Genomic DNA, 14,927 nt, shown 5'->3' on the forward strand with positions numbered 1-14,927 from the left:
GTCGTCACGATAACTCTAACGCTAAAATGGTTAGCGAGCTGAAATTTTATAGCGTTGTCGGAACGTATGGAGTGAGTTTGAAGTCGTAAACGAGCAAATTTCCTACTTGTGTAAAAATAAAATTTTTTTATTGGAGTGTACATTTAACAGGTTAATAATTCTTAAAAACGTGTATTAATTATACAACAAGTATTAAAAAATATACATGAAGTAGGTACCTCACTATCTTTTGTGTTATGAACATTTAACTTGATTTGCATTTTTCATATAGAAGAAAATCCTCAGTTTGGATAAAATATTTCTAATTCTACGAAAATGCTATGTAAATATCATGTAAATAATAACAGTATATGTTTAGTATTTTCACTCCTATTTATTTAAAATGAGGAATGAAAATTGAATTAATACGGATTTGTAGTGAGAAAAAAATTGAGGCGTTTCTATAATCCAGATGCATAAATATGATCTGAGATCCATCACCCAAAAATAATAAATACCTTCTTAGCTGTTACTTATTAAAAGTTACTTTGACGTAGAAATATACAAATCGCTTATAACAACTATCGCTTATAACGATGAAATTTGTAGGTCCGTTCAATACGTTATAACCGAATTTGATTATGTATCAAAATGTAAATTTAAAAAGAGAACGAGCAAAAATGGAATTTCGAACAAACCGAAATATGAAGTAAATTAATGCTACTTTCAAAAGATCAAAGCTTTATGTGGCATGTTAGCACAATTTTACCCGTTGTGGGTTTTGGTCTATTAAAATATTTCTAATTTCTCACAACAATTTTAACGAAGAACTTTAAAGTTTAGCTATATATGAATAATTAATTCTACATGCAGTTTTATTTAGTATTATAAAAAGGTTAAAATTAATTATGTAAAATTACTGCAGTCTGTAAACAATTGAAGTTGGTAAACTCACTGTATTTTCAGACCAAGTTATTTCTAATATTTAAAACATAGACGAAGAGTCGTTGACACAAAAAAACCTAAATGTTACTACGTCTTTTAGAAATTCTTAGATGAAAAATTGTAAAATGTAGGTATGTCATAGCATACCTTCATAAAATAATATTCCTGTAAAATTTGAAACAAACCTTCGACATAAAATCAGGTCCGATCGATTCGTTTGTGGCATCATAATAGCTCTTAAATGGATGAACCGATTTGGATTTTTTTTTGATTGAACGGTAATATTATCGATGGTGTTCTTAATTATGTTTCAAAAAAATTTATCAGAACGTTTGATGATCATGGCATCTCATTCTAGTTTGTCCGGTCCGTAGCTCTAAGCTCACGCTTGAAACATAACTAAGAACACTCCCAAATAGAAAAAGTTTTTAAAATCGCAAAAAATTTTATTTTTAATTTAATTATAAAACAAAATCACATTAACAACCAGCCATCAGCCTACTTGTATTCCGATGCTGTCCAGGAAATACTAATATCTTCCGAGAAACTGCAGAATCATACATTGTACCCAACTTAAAATCCCCAAATTAAATACATTAGAAAACTGATGATTGATTTTTCTTCAACATTTTAAATTAGTTAAAATTCAACGGGATATTCTACCCAATTTGAAAATATACACCCTTTTTCTAAGAAATAAGCAATGGGTAAAGAACTAGATGAATTAATTTTATTTTATCTTTCTTCTTGGAAAATAACCAGTTACCTGTTTCTTCTGTTACTTCATATTTTATCGATTCTTACCCTTTAGAGTTTGGACGCACGTGGAAAAGCTAATAGTTATAATAATTTACCAAAGGTATACCTACTAATTTGTTTTTAATATTACACATATTAAATTCATAAATTTCAACAAATAGGCATTATATAAAGGAGGCCTTTTATGGTACAGAAATTATGTATAAGGGATCATTTTCATTATTTACGTACAGTGAAAATTATCTGGAGTAAAATTATTCAATTGACTTACAGGTAGTATAAAAAGATCCTCGGTGTAAAATGTCATATATTATAAGGAAATTAAGATTAAGATTCTTCTATTTTTGTTATGCAACCGCTGACAAAGAATACATTTCAAAATTTTTACTCTTCCGCTGCTTTCATCATTTTATCATTAAACAAATGTTTGAATTTGAAAAAAAAGATTCACTTTTGAAATCTTGCTTCAAATCAAATCTTTTATTTGACTTTTCACAAGATGATTTTAAAAAAATTTGCTTTTACCTTAAAACAGGGGATAATCCAAAATACAAAGTCTGTGGCAAATAGCCAGATCAACGTCTAAAATAACAGTTCCATATTTGTTTTGTTTTTGAGTAGGGAAAATAAAAATGTGTTGTAAGAATGAAATTTCTACAGTCAACATATCTTAGTTATATTATAGTATAAACAAGTTCCTAGGATCCTTGAACAAGAACTATTGTCAACGTGAAAAAAAAATTTTTCCACAAAAAGAGTTTATATTTCTTTTAAGGGTTCCGTTTCTATTTTCGGCAAAAAACACACACAATAAAATTTTAAGCTTTGTGAACCTAAAAATATTCATCTGCAGTAAAAATGTTACTTGTAATTTTTTTCAAGATAATTCGTTTGTTTGCTTAGTAGGAGGGCAAATTTTATCACTCATCTTATCATTGGAAAACTTTCACTTATTTTTACATTTTTTAGCTTATCTTATTCACATTTAATCATTTCATTGCATATTTTTACATTTACGTCAGAATCGTTTAACTATGGATAAACGAAACTATTAGATTGGCTTTTTGTCTGGAGTCCGCTCTTATAAAATTGGAGGGATGTCATATATAATTGAAACGCACTTGTTTCCACGTAAAATGCAAAATTGTAAAATTCTTATATCTTTCATTTATGGCCATTAACTCGAAATTACATCTGTTTACTGCCTAACCAGTATTAATGGACATGACGGGTCCCTAGAAAATTTTAACTAACATTGAATTACAATTTTTACGAAATAAAAATATTTAGAAGGAACATATTAAATTTCTAGAAAAATTAATGAGAGGTTTCACTGTACTAAAAGTATATTATAACATAGAAATAATATTGTAGCTTTTCAAAACTAAAATCCTGTTATGTTCATGTTTGTTCAAAAGCAGACATACTACTTATTTTATATTATAATATGGATTTAAATTAATGTAAAACCGGATTTATTTTCGGTATAACAATTAACCTTACATATTCGACTGCTTTACTCATTCCATTTATAAAAAATTATTTTCTAAAACTAATATTTATATGATATGATGATATACCTACCCGAAAACTTATTAGATAACATTTCAAAATATGGTTAGCTAGTTATTATGGATGAAAGTTAATCATATAATTTAACAACAAGTGAAAACAAACAATTGACTGAGTTCACTGTTGAAATACCATGTATAGACAGTGTTGATTAGACAATCAACAAGATATCCTATTTTTTATTTTTACCTTTAAACTTTTGTTCTATGTCTTACGGCTTACAAGATGAGTCCTACGGACCCAAGACCCAATTGACCAATGATGCTCATTCACCTCACCTCACTTTTTACAAACTGAGTACGATGTAAAAATTTCAGCAAGATATCACTTTTCGATTATGACTTATCTTGTTTTCAGGCAGACAGACGTGCGGACTGGCGGACAGCCGGAAATGGACTAATTAGGTGATTTTATACCAAAATTATGTTCGTAGCATTAATATTTTTAGGCGTTACAAACTTGAAACTAAACTAAGTATACCTTGATATATTTCATATATACATGGTATAATAATATATTACTATAATTTAATCTGACAGCACATATTTTCTTAATTTTCGTAGTGTGTTTATTCCGACATTTATTTGTAAGTTTATTGGATAGAAACATTTGAGATAATCTCACGAAGAGACACAAAAATTCTTTCGAGGTTTGAAGTATAGAGACACAAAAATTTTCAATTTTTCAATCAAATTTTAATATTAAAGAGCAAAATTAAATTTTTTGGATTCTGATGACGTCATAAAGTTAAAAAATTCGATTTTTTTTATAATACAGGCAAATTTGATCCCATCTTATTGGAATTTTTTTTCAAACCCACTAATTTTGGATCGTTCTTTTCAGCTGTCAAATTTTTGCTAGTTATCACTTATGTGCTTATTTCCGGGGTCACGTCCCCAAGTTCTTGAAACCTCTTGGAGCTAGGTTAGTTTTGATCCCAAACGCTATGAGTTGTAGATTCTTGTAAGAGAAACGTGTGGTGTTTTCAATATTTCTATCACATTACAAGTTGATGGGAGCTTCTTCACATATATTCGAAAACAGTGAGCCATGGTGTTTTATGATATTGTATCATGAAACAATGTTTATGTACCATGGTTCACACGTTTTTATCGTTTTTGGTCGTTAAATAATAAATCTCTCGAAAAAATAATGCTGAAACACAGAGTATTTCCGTAATTATATTTAAAAAAATGACATTTATAAAAAAGCACACAAATAAATTTCGATTTTAGCTACTACACCTTCCCCTACAAAAAAATTACTCATACATGAAATAATTTATTTAAAAATAAACTGACACGATAATATTATATTTGTATATTGAATATTGATTGAAAAATAATTAATGGCTTTGATGTTTGTGTAAAATAAAAATAACTTTGAAAAAGAAATTGCACAAAGAAACTTTCGATCGATACAATCAAATATGGCCTTATAAGGATCGAACAATTTTAAAAATTGCCTGAAAAAGTCTAAAAAACAACACTTTTCTATATTCCCATACAGAAGATTCGTAATAATAATTAAAAGTCAATTTCAACTTTAATACCATACATTTTTATTTTTTGACATAATGTAATTGTTGACTTATTAAATTTATTTTTTTATTTTTTTATCTTACTAGCTGACCCGATGTCCCGAGTAGCAGAATAAGTATTTAAAAAAAAAAAAATCGACTCTTAGGAGGTACGAAGTTCGCCGGGTCAACTAGTTTGATATAAACTTAGTTATGTAAATAGCTGCAATCAAAATACCCATTAGTGCCGCATGGTATATCTGTGCTTGATTTGGCAGTTGTTGATTCCATTGAATGTTTAGAAGTTCCATAATGTACTTGAGGATGATCCTCTAAATCGTGGGCTGTACATGGCCGCCAATCAACTCCTTGGACATTATTATTACATACCGCAACATCATATTCACATTTGTTTGGATAAAGTTGAAGTTCTCCTTTCAAATTTACGCCACAAATTGGATCGGAATCATATGGTTCGTCACATGCTTCCGGACAATTATTAGCCCATGTTGATACCACAGCAATTATGAAGAAAACTATTAAATTTGAAAATATTTCATCTTTAATGCTTCAGAAAAACTTCGAAATAACAAATTACCAAAAACTGTCTTTAAAAACTCCATTGTAGGTACACGTTGAACAATTGTCGTCTTACACGATTCTTTCATTTAAAATTCCACCAAAATGCATTTATATAATTTTATCGAATTTTTTTTCAGAAAATGTAACTATTGGAATTTTCTCAAGTAGGGGAGTGTGGGGTAATTGGCACCATCTTTAGGAATATTGTTAATAAAACTCATAATTACTATAATTTATACTTTTATTTAGCATGAAAGTAAGTTGTACTTACCTGGTTATCAGAAAATCATAGAGAAATCTTAAGCCTATGTAACATTTGGCGAGAATTAAAAAATTCTGGATTGTGTCTTTGCTCCAATTTCCCGAACGTTCGTAAAATAGGAGCCAATAAATATCCAATTAGTCGAATGGGAGCCATTAAAATTTTAGTCAGCCTAGAGTAGTCTCATCTTTGATTTATGTCAGTCTCAAATTAATCTAATTTTATATATCAAAGAATTAAATAACAAAAGGAACATTTGGTGAGAAATTGAGGTGTATGGCGTTGGCGTGGAAAAATAAAAAGAAGTGGGATGAACATTCTTGGAGCACTCATGACACATATTACCTTCATATTTTTTCCTATTTCCCACTAAACTTCAAATTATTTTAGTTACGAGGAATAAAAAATCCTGCGATGGGTAATGCTGCGAAGGTAGCATATTTTGGTATCAGAATTGCAATTGTCAGCTTTACTCTATCTCTGTCGTGTTTAGACTCTTTCAATATTAGTTTAAATGAATTGTTTTTCATAATTTTATATTGGTTTTTTGCATTCACTTGAATAAATATTGACTACTAATAAATATTTTGCTATTTGCTACTTATTGACTACTAATATATATTATGTTTTCATTTTTTCTTTGGTCTCATGAGTCTTAAAATTTGAATATGAAAAGTGTTTTGATTGAGATCGTTGCAAACAACTCAAGTAAATAACTTTTCAGTCGTATTAACAACCATCGGGTATGTTTGGATTTTCATACACCCAACAAGGCTCTCCTAATAACTTTTTTGGCTTCATATTTTTTCTCAAAAATATTTTAATATCCAATAAAGAAAAATTTAAAAAAAAGTTTTTTTAATTGATATTTCCTTTTACAATTAAAAATTGGTTTTTCTAAACAATAAATTCAAACACCAGTGACGTCAACACATCGTTTTATAACGCCACCGCGCGGAGAAATAATAAAATAACATGCAAAATGATAAATAGAGTATGCTTTTACTCCATAATAACATAGTTATCCATAGAAACAAACCAAAAATGTGATTTTTGCGTAATCACGTCCGAATTACTCACAGGCTCAACTGGTGTACGTTACAACCAATAACAAATCTTTTTTATTAAAAAATATACCAATTTTTTATTAATAATTAATTATTCTTAAGATGAATGTGGCAAATCTATTCAGAGACAACGATTACCAAAAGAAACAATGTTACAAATGCGCAGAGTTAGTCTGATTAACGTAGACAGACCTAAATTAAAAAAATAACGAAAAAAGTGTAACGAAATGTCTCAGATATTTTTCAATGGTACCAACTAAGTTCTGCCAAAGCCAATCTGAATCTTGTTCTGAAACTATGAAAAAATGATAATATTCCAGAAAATAAAATTCAGTATTTTAAAAATTTTAACTTTAATGATTTATTACATGTTTTTACATTCAAACTCTAAATAGTGAAACTTAAAAATTTGGCATAAAATGCAGTAAATTATCTTAACAAAGACGCCATTCATTAGTATTTGCTTTGCAATTAGCCACATTTAATTCACATTTATTTGAGAATTTTTTGGTTTGACCAGCTTTATTTCTTCCACAAACTGGTGAATAGTTTTGTGGACAATATGTTGGACATACACTACCCCAAACTGATTCCATTGCCATAGCAATTAGAACGAAAACTGAAATTCGGTAAAGTTTATTAAAAAATACATATTGTGAAAAATAAAATAAATTATATAAATCTTACCTAATAATTGTTTTAAGAAACGCATTGTTATAATTTGAGTTGAGTTGCTAAATTTCTTTAGTAGGTGTTACTTACTTTAACTGAATTTTTTTCCATCCTTTTATATGAATTTGGAAAAGACCTTCATTTGAGTAAATATTAGCTATAAATTAATATTTTTCAATTTTTATTGTTTTGTCGACCCCACGTGTCTTTATATTAACTATTAATCAACGCTGTATAAATAATTTCTGGCAGACATTTTATTTAATTGCACTATCGTATTCTTAGTAAATATGCCTTTAGTAGTTTGGTATGGTATCAATGTGAGCGAATCTTTGCAAGTGATTTCTATCGAAAGTTTGTCTGATTATTCTTATCAGGATCTTCAGAATAAACAATTTTATAGTATATACATGTGAAAACAAACAATTGACTGACTTAATTGTTGAAATACCATGTATAGACAGTGTTGATTACAGACAAAAATTAATCTATGTTGCTCATTTACGAACTTGATTTCACTTTTTACGGTCTCAGCACGCTAAATTTGAGCATGATAACTCTTTTCGTTTTTGAGTAATCGTGATGACAGACAGACAACCGGAAATGGACTAATAAGGTGATTTTATGAACACCTATACCAAAATTTTGTTCATGGTATCATTATTTTTAAGCGTTACAAACTTGGGACTAAACTTAATATACCTTCGTATATTTCATATACATGGTATAATAATGCATATCATTCTGGCCATTCTGAAGCGCAGAGAATGTACGAATGTACCAATACGAATGTACCGTAAATAGTACCTTATATTATAAGACCATTTATTTGGCGTTCACTGTCTAAGTAAATAAAAATATCCATATTAATAAAAATAATTCTAGATAACGTTCCTATATAAGTAATCGATTCTCTGCCTAAAAGGGTAATTGACCTGTAACAAATTTGTGGGTACGAATATTATGGTCTCTTTAAAACATACATATATTAACCAGTTAAGAACTATCATAGTAAAACACTTATAAAGGCCTATTTATAAATTTGTACCATATAAACATATATTGGTAATATATATATTTGTATGATGAACGAGCCTTATCGTCATTTTAAAATCGATTTTCTTTTGTTTTAAATAATATGCGGTTTAGTTTGTGAGCAAGTTATAATAGACACTGTTTATGATGTATACATGTATGTCATCTCCTAAGTATTGACTCCGTGCGTAGTCACGGTACCTACAGGGACAGTTAAATCGACGCCAGCGCTTCCAGCGGATAATTTTGGCCTAGAAGGGCGTTGGTGTGTCCAATTTTTAATTTTTTACATGCAAATAGCATAACAAATGTCAAATTAAAAATAATTAAGCAATAAAAATTTTAAAACAAATGTCAAATTAAAAAATAATTAAGGTGTTTCGATGCCAAAACGAAAGATAATTATTAAAAACAGCCCTTTTTACATGATAATAAGTGCTCAATAAGTGCTTTTAAGAACGTTTTACCATTTACATAAAACACTTATCAATATTCCTCAAGATTTAAGCTTTAAAATCATACCAAAATTAAGAACTGTGTAAAAATGAAAAACTTTTTTTGGTAAAAACAATGACTTTGATAGTTAATTTCTCCTAATCACTACAGATAATCGATATTAATTTTTCGCAAAAGATGTATAAAAGTTCAAATCTTTGGTATCATTTTCAATTTACGGTATCGAAATACCTTAAAGTGTTAAAATGAAAAAAGTTAAAATTTTATTTATCAATTAATCATCCTTTAATAGGTAAGTCTTTTGTGAAAACTTCTTATCGATTCTCCGTATGGTTTATGAGAAATGTGCTTTTTCTTCGATAAAAAAACTAACTTTGATAGTTAATTTCTCCTAAACCGTTTAGAGAATCGATATGAACTTTTAAGGGCGTATAAAAGGATGATTAATTGATAAATATAATTTCAAATTTTTTAGATTACTTTCATTTTTTCGGTATCGAAATACCTTAAATGATCTTATTGCGTTATAAATTCTGAAAATAAGTATTTTTAATGTAAATTAACATAATTACTTATTTAAATGTGTAAATATGTGAGTGTAATCCATAGAATTATATTTCCATCCATACAATTATAATAATTAAAATGTGTACCATGAACTCGTCCAATAAAATTCATACCCGGTACGAATACAGGGTATTCAAAGTAACTATGCTTGTTGAAAATTTTGATCAGAATGATCCGAAAAATATTTTGGGGTGGTTTGAAAAATTTTTCCAGAAAGCCATTTTTTTATCTAATCGTGCGGAGTCCTTTGTTACAAATATACTAATTTTATCTGACTTTCAAAGAAAATACTTGTATGGAACTGCACAAAATTCTGGTAGTTATCTGAAATTTTGTAAAATTTCTACCATGTATAGGGAGATATCCATATTTATTCTTTTGGCTGTATATATCCATTATAAATAATTAAGTTTATGTTTTATGTGCCTAATATACCATGAATCAGATCAATTCTTGATAATGCCTGGTTTGATACCTGGTAGTAAATAATTGTGTCAAATGTGGTGTTATGTATGTAGGTGGAGATATGTGTTTACAACAAATACGTTTAATAACTAGAATTGGTTTTTGAAATTATTATTTGTATTACAAACAAATGTGTTTTATTTACACAAGTTGCCTACGCTTGTTTTTCCTTGTGGTTATCATTGACAATGTATACTTTCATTATGAAAAGTCTATTATTTGTATTTTGTTTTTATTAGAGAACTCAAAGGGATCGTTTTTAACCCACGAACTAAAAAAAAATTTAATTTTTATGGTTTCATTTGAAAGGTAATTTAACGGAGAGTGTTCTTAGCTATGTTTCAAGTGCGAGCTTAAGCGTTCCGTACTCGAAAAAACTAAAAAATTGACGATAACCTTCAAAATCGATTTAGTTTGGACGTATAATTTTAACATATAAATAATTACTTTGGAAATGAATGGTCAAGTAAACCTGGCTCAATTCATTTTGAAACGTGAAATGGTAAAATAATAAGGTAATTCAAAACAATAATTCAAAAGAACAAAGACAACTCAAATATTTCAATTTCAATTAATATATTTCCAAAAATACGCGAGTTGTTTTATTCAGGACCATACATAGATAGATAACTAACTGAAGTCAATTATAACCCCTTCAACTTCTATTCACCCATAAATAACCATTATTTATTCAATATATTCGTGTAAAATAATATGTCAAATGTTATGATTTAATGTAAACATTTATTACATTTTACACAGTGGTTGGCTACAAACTGTTTGAGACTTAAATACAAGCGTTCAAGCTTAAATAATTGCCAATTTTTAATATATATCACACGAAGGTTCAAATTCGAGGAAGATTCAATATTTTCAATCAAAAATGATTTCATGTAACCATTTGTTGCAAATGTTTGTATCATTGATAAAATATTTCTTAGCATCTAAGCTTGGTCGTTTATACTTGCCAGACCTTACTTGTACTCGAGGCTAGAATGAATATTTTTTAATGGTGGTGCTTTAGAAATTGTTAATACGAAAAATAATACAACTTTGTGAAGAAAAAAAACAAGAATTAGCATATCAGTGAGCTTTGGTGTGTACAACCGTAGATAGGATAACCGTAAGTCAATTTTTCGATAGGACCTTTAACAAATGAAAATTAATTTTTTAAACATTTGTTTCATTGGATGATAATCCATCTGAGCTGGTAAGAGTATAAGAAAACTTTATAAAAAATCATAGAATTTGATAAAGAATTAAAGAAAATATCGAGGACCGACAAAGTTAGTGTTTGATGATTATTTAAGTTTGTTAATAAACATCTACGTTTCATTATTACGTGCAATACTTTTATTTTTTAAACTCAAAAGAATTTCAAACAGTTTAAAAATTTGAAATTTAAGCATAAGCAGGGTGTTTGAATAATTAAGCTTAGTTAGTTATTTTGACTTGTGAAAATTTTATTATGACATCGTGTAGTAAGTGAATATTTAGGCAGAACATTTGTTTCCCATGGATAACGTAACATCCACGTAGAATAGTTGGCTCATTAAAGTGGCTTAATAATAAAGCTCCTCATTTTCGCCAAGCTACAATAGCAGGATTTCACCAAGTGGTAGTCAACACAATTTTAGCCATTAAAGTTTTCTTTTCTAAATACAGGATGTTTGAATTTTAGAAGAATAGGTAATGTTTTAATACTAGCTTAGAAAAAATGAAAATTTGACAGTATGAGCTTGTAATTCTTCATGACTTAAACCTTTCGGTAATAAATTACAAAAATCTACGGTGAAGATTCCATCATCCTGGGCTTAAAAAAATTATGCTATTAATTTTACTACAAATATCGTAACGTTATGCACTACCTCTTACTTGGGAAAATGTTTGCTAAATACCCAATTTATTTGAGAAGCCGTTTTGACAAATACAATAACCATCTCTATCAAGACAATGTGGCTTTTCCAGCTATAAGTATATTGGAAAATGTTAAACGTTGTCTACCATTTGATAAAGTCCTGCTGTTATAATTTGGACCACTATGTATATGTTATGTTAGCATAAATTACTTTGTAGAATGTGGTTTTAGTCTACATTTTATTATTAACATGCTTGACATTTATTTGAAATACTCTTAAAAGTACATAACATCGTACATAATATTATATACCTTTTTACACATAACATAATAACACTAACAAAATTTTTTTCTGTTATTTATTTGTCTTGTCATATTTGTCATTTTTCATATAAACTTGTCAAAATTAATGAAATAAAAATTCATTTCAAAAACAAAAAGTATTATTAGGTATAAAAATGACTATGGTATTATTTTATTTTGACTGTATATTTTTATGTTCATATACATACGTGGTGTTAGATTACTGCACTCATCTTTCTATATAAAAATTACGTGTCACGTTGTTTGTCCGCTATGGACTTCTAAACTACTGAACCGATTTTTAATTTAATTTTTAGTGCAATTTGGTCCAGCTTGTAAGGTCTGGTAGCTTACATCTCAATTTTTAGTCGCGAAATTATTTGTCTATTATTTGACAGTAACAGCAGATGGCGATATCTGTTGTCTGGATTGAGTAAGTATTCAATATATGGCGCTATGTTAAAAATACAAACGTTTCATATAAGCTACAATTTAATAGCATAACAACCACGTGTTGCTGAGACTAAGGTATAACCCAAAGTTATTTTGTAATAAACGAAATACGAAACGAAATTATTTTGTAATAATTTTTGCTTAATATCAACTGTACGAAAATGTTGATCAGTTGTGTTCAAAGTCCTTCCCTTTCAAATCCCAATCCAGTGGATTCTTATACCAACTTTAACGTTTCCGCGTTCAATCGTAAATTATAATTTCATTGTGCTAAGGGGTAACGGTAGTAGAAAATCAGGTACATGTGGAAATAAAAACTCTATTTTCAAGTTTTCTCATTCATTAGAAATTGTGCAATAATTGTAAAATATAATAGAAATAATTCCAAAATAAGAAATTGGATCGTTTTGATTGATTATTTTGATTCAAATAACAACAAATACGTATATATATATATATATATATATTGACATTTTCAATTAATATTTTTGCTGTTACCTGATATTATTCTAAATAAATTTATGTAATGTGTATTAAAATTATGTGAATTTAAATAACATTTTAGGGGAGGTTTTCTATACCAGAAGGTAGTAACTAGTGAATAATACATTGTATAGAATACTAGTTAATGCCCGTGACTTTAACCTGCAAGTTTCATATACTTAAAGGAACATTTTCGCAGGTATAATAGTACCTTTTTAGGGTATCAATTAATCACTTCTTCTGCAATCCAAGTGAATTTGTATAGGTTATTCTTTCTCCAAAGATAGTCTCTTCTTTCAAGCCATTTTTTCACTCACTCATTTGTATCCTCTCGTAAATTGTCAATTTTTTATTTAAATTACTCTGATCTTCCTTAATCCTTCCTTAATTGCTTAGTGATTAATAATTTAAAAAATTAAAATTAATAGTACAGAAGAACACCTTCAGGTTTAATATCGATCTTCACCCATCTGATTTATCCAATTTTTTTGAAATTTTATTGATAAACACGCCTATGAAAGCTACTTTTATTTAAATTAATTTTAATCTTTTTTTTTTCATAACTCTCTTTTGTAGGTTTTGTTATCTTCTCATACCAATTTCGATTGGCAAACAGATCGAGGTCGTTATATATACAAAGTTACCTATTCATTCGATATGTCAATATAGGTAACTACACCGACCTGTTAGCCTTTTAAAATTGGTGTGGAGAGCCTTCAGATTTATACCTCGGAATCCAGGGACAGAAAATGAATCTTCATGAAAATTGTTCGACTGCATTGACTGTTTAAAGCTTACTTTAGGACGTTCATGCGTGTACCTGTTTTGCTATGTGCGTTCAACGGGAAACAGTATGTAAATTTTAAAGAATTTTAAATTAATAGAAAATAGAAAATTTTTTTGAAATTCTATTAAAAGTTTGAATAATTATTAACTGGTAAAAGTTTCAAGTATGGTTATCGATATAATTTTTGAAAAATATCGATTTATATTTTTCATTTAGTCCCATGTTAAAACTTACTTATAGTCATTTTTTAAACTTTAAAAAAATTTAAATTAATTCGATAACAGGTTATTTTTCCTATCTTAAATCATAGAAAATCATTTAAATTATCGCATTATCATATTGTTTTTTATTTCTCTACTAATATTGTTGACGCATGAACGTCCTTAAAGAAATTAAAAACAAAAATTTGTGTGATCTTGCCCAGGTGGGAGCAATCTCTTCTCAAAAAACAGTTTCTTTAAATAATCGTATGGTACACTATTTGAAATACTATAAAAACCATGAAAATTATAACAGTTTCAAATCATTGGCCTAAAAATTGACAGAGTTATAATGAAAACAAAGCATCTCGGACAGTTTTTTTTATGTTTTATGCAGCTCAAAAACTGATGAATTTACCAAGGGAACAAAAGTAAATGCTTGTCGCTTTTCAATTAATTTTATTTAGGTACTGGCACCATGCTAAAAAACTTCTAGCCTTTTCGGATAGTTATTTATAACACGAAAAATAATTAGGTTACAGAAAAACGTTTGGGAGAAAAAATTAAGCTTTTTTTCAGCAAAATATTTTACGATTTAAACTTTTCTTTGTAACTTTATATTTTTCGAGTTATTTAACAATAAAGACATTTGTTTGTTTTTTTTTTTCGAAGAAAATTTTGCATTAATAATTAAAAATTTGCAATATTTCAAAAAAATATTTATCCGTAACTTCCAGAATTTTTCGAGCTTCTTGATTTCTCTAACATACGTCAGTCTCTTGTAATAAACGAACGTACATAGCAAAAATAAACCAGAATTTTTGTAAAATTATTAGATGTTCGTGTATGAGTACTAAAAGCTTTTAGTCTGTATTATGTAGTTTCGAAACTAGATATTTCGTATCTTTTACATAGGAAACATATTGTGATAATTTTAATTATCAATTTTCACTTTGGCTATGA

The 14,927-nt window shown here is 28.2% G+C and overlaps 2 protein-coding genes across 2 annotated transcripts; both read right to left on the minus strand.

The window, feature by feature from the left end:
* Positions 1-4,857: 4,857 nt before the first annotated feature.
* Positions 4,858-5,452, minus strand: LOC123290402. The gene is made up of 2 exons (XM_044870569.1): positions 5,373-5,452; positions 4,858-5,310 (listed from the first exon to the last, which is right to left on the minus strand). The coding sequence occupies exons 1-2, from the start codon at positions 5,440-5,442 to the stop codon at positions 4,982-4,984; spliced, it is 399 nt and encodes a 132-aa protein (XP_044726504.1). The 5' UTR covers positions 5,443-5,452; the 3' UTR covers positions 4,858-4,981.
* Positions 5,453-7,082: 1,630 nt separating this feature from the next.
* Positions 7,083-7,466, minus strand: LOC123290452 (vasotab-like). Its single transcript, XM_044870631.1, has 2 exons — positions 7,373-7,466; positions 7,083-7,304 (listed from the first exon to the last, which is right to left on the minus strand). The coding sequence occupies exons 1-2, from the start codon at positions 7,395-7,397 to the stop codon at positions 7,120-7,122; spliced, it is 210 nt and encodes a 69-aa protein (XP_044726566.1). The 5' UTR covers positions 7,398-7,466; the 3' UTR covers positions 7,083-7,119.
* Positions 7,467-14,927: the final 7,461 nt, after the last annotated feature.

This window comes from Chrysoperla carnea, chromosome 1 (genome assembly GCF_905475395.1).
Source record: "Chrysoperla carnea chromosome 1, inChrCarn1.1, whole genome shotgun sequence".
Lineage (NCBI taxonomy): Eukaryota > Metazoa > Arthropoda > Insecta > Neuroptera > Chrysopidae > Chrysoperla > Chrysoperla carnea.

Excerpts from the sequence above, each read along its gene's own strand:
- LOC123290402 (XM_044870569.1), bottom strand. The coding sequence starts at position 5,442 with ATGAAAGAATCGTGTAAGACGACAATTGTTCAACGTGTACCTACAATG. Across the intron at positions 5,311-5,372 it reads GTTTTTAAAGACAGTTTTTG|TTTTCTTCATAATTGCTGTG; the intron begins GTAATTTGTTAT and ends CAAATTTAATAG.
- LOC123290452 (XM_044870631.1), bottom strand. The coding sequence starts at position 7,397 with ATGCGTTTCTTAAAACAATTATTAG. Across the intron at positions 7,305-7,372 it reads TTTCTTAAAACAATTATTAG|TTTTCGTTCTAATTGCTATG; the intron begins GTAAGATTTATA and ends ACCGAATTTCAG.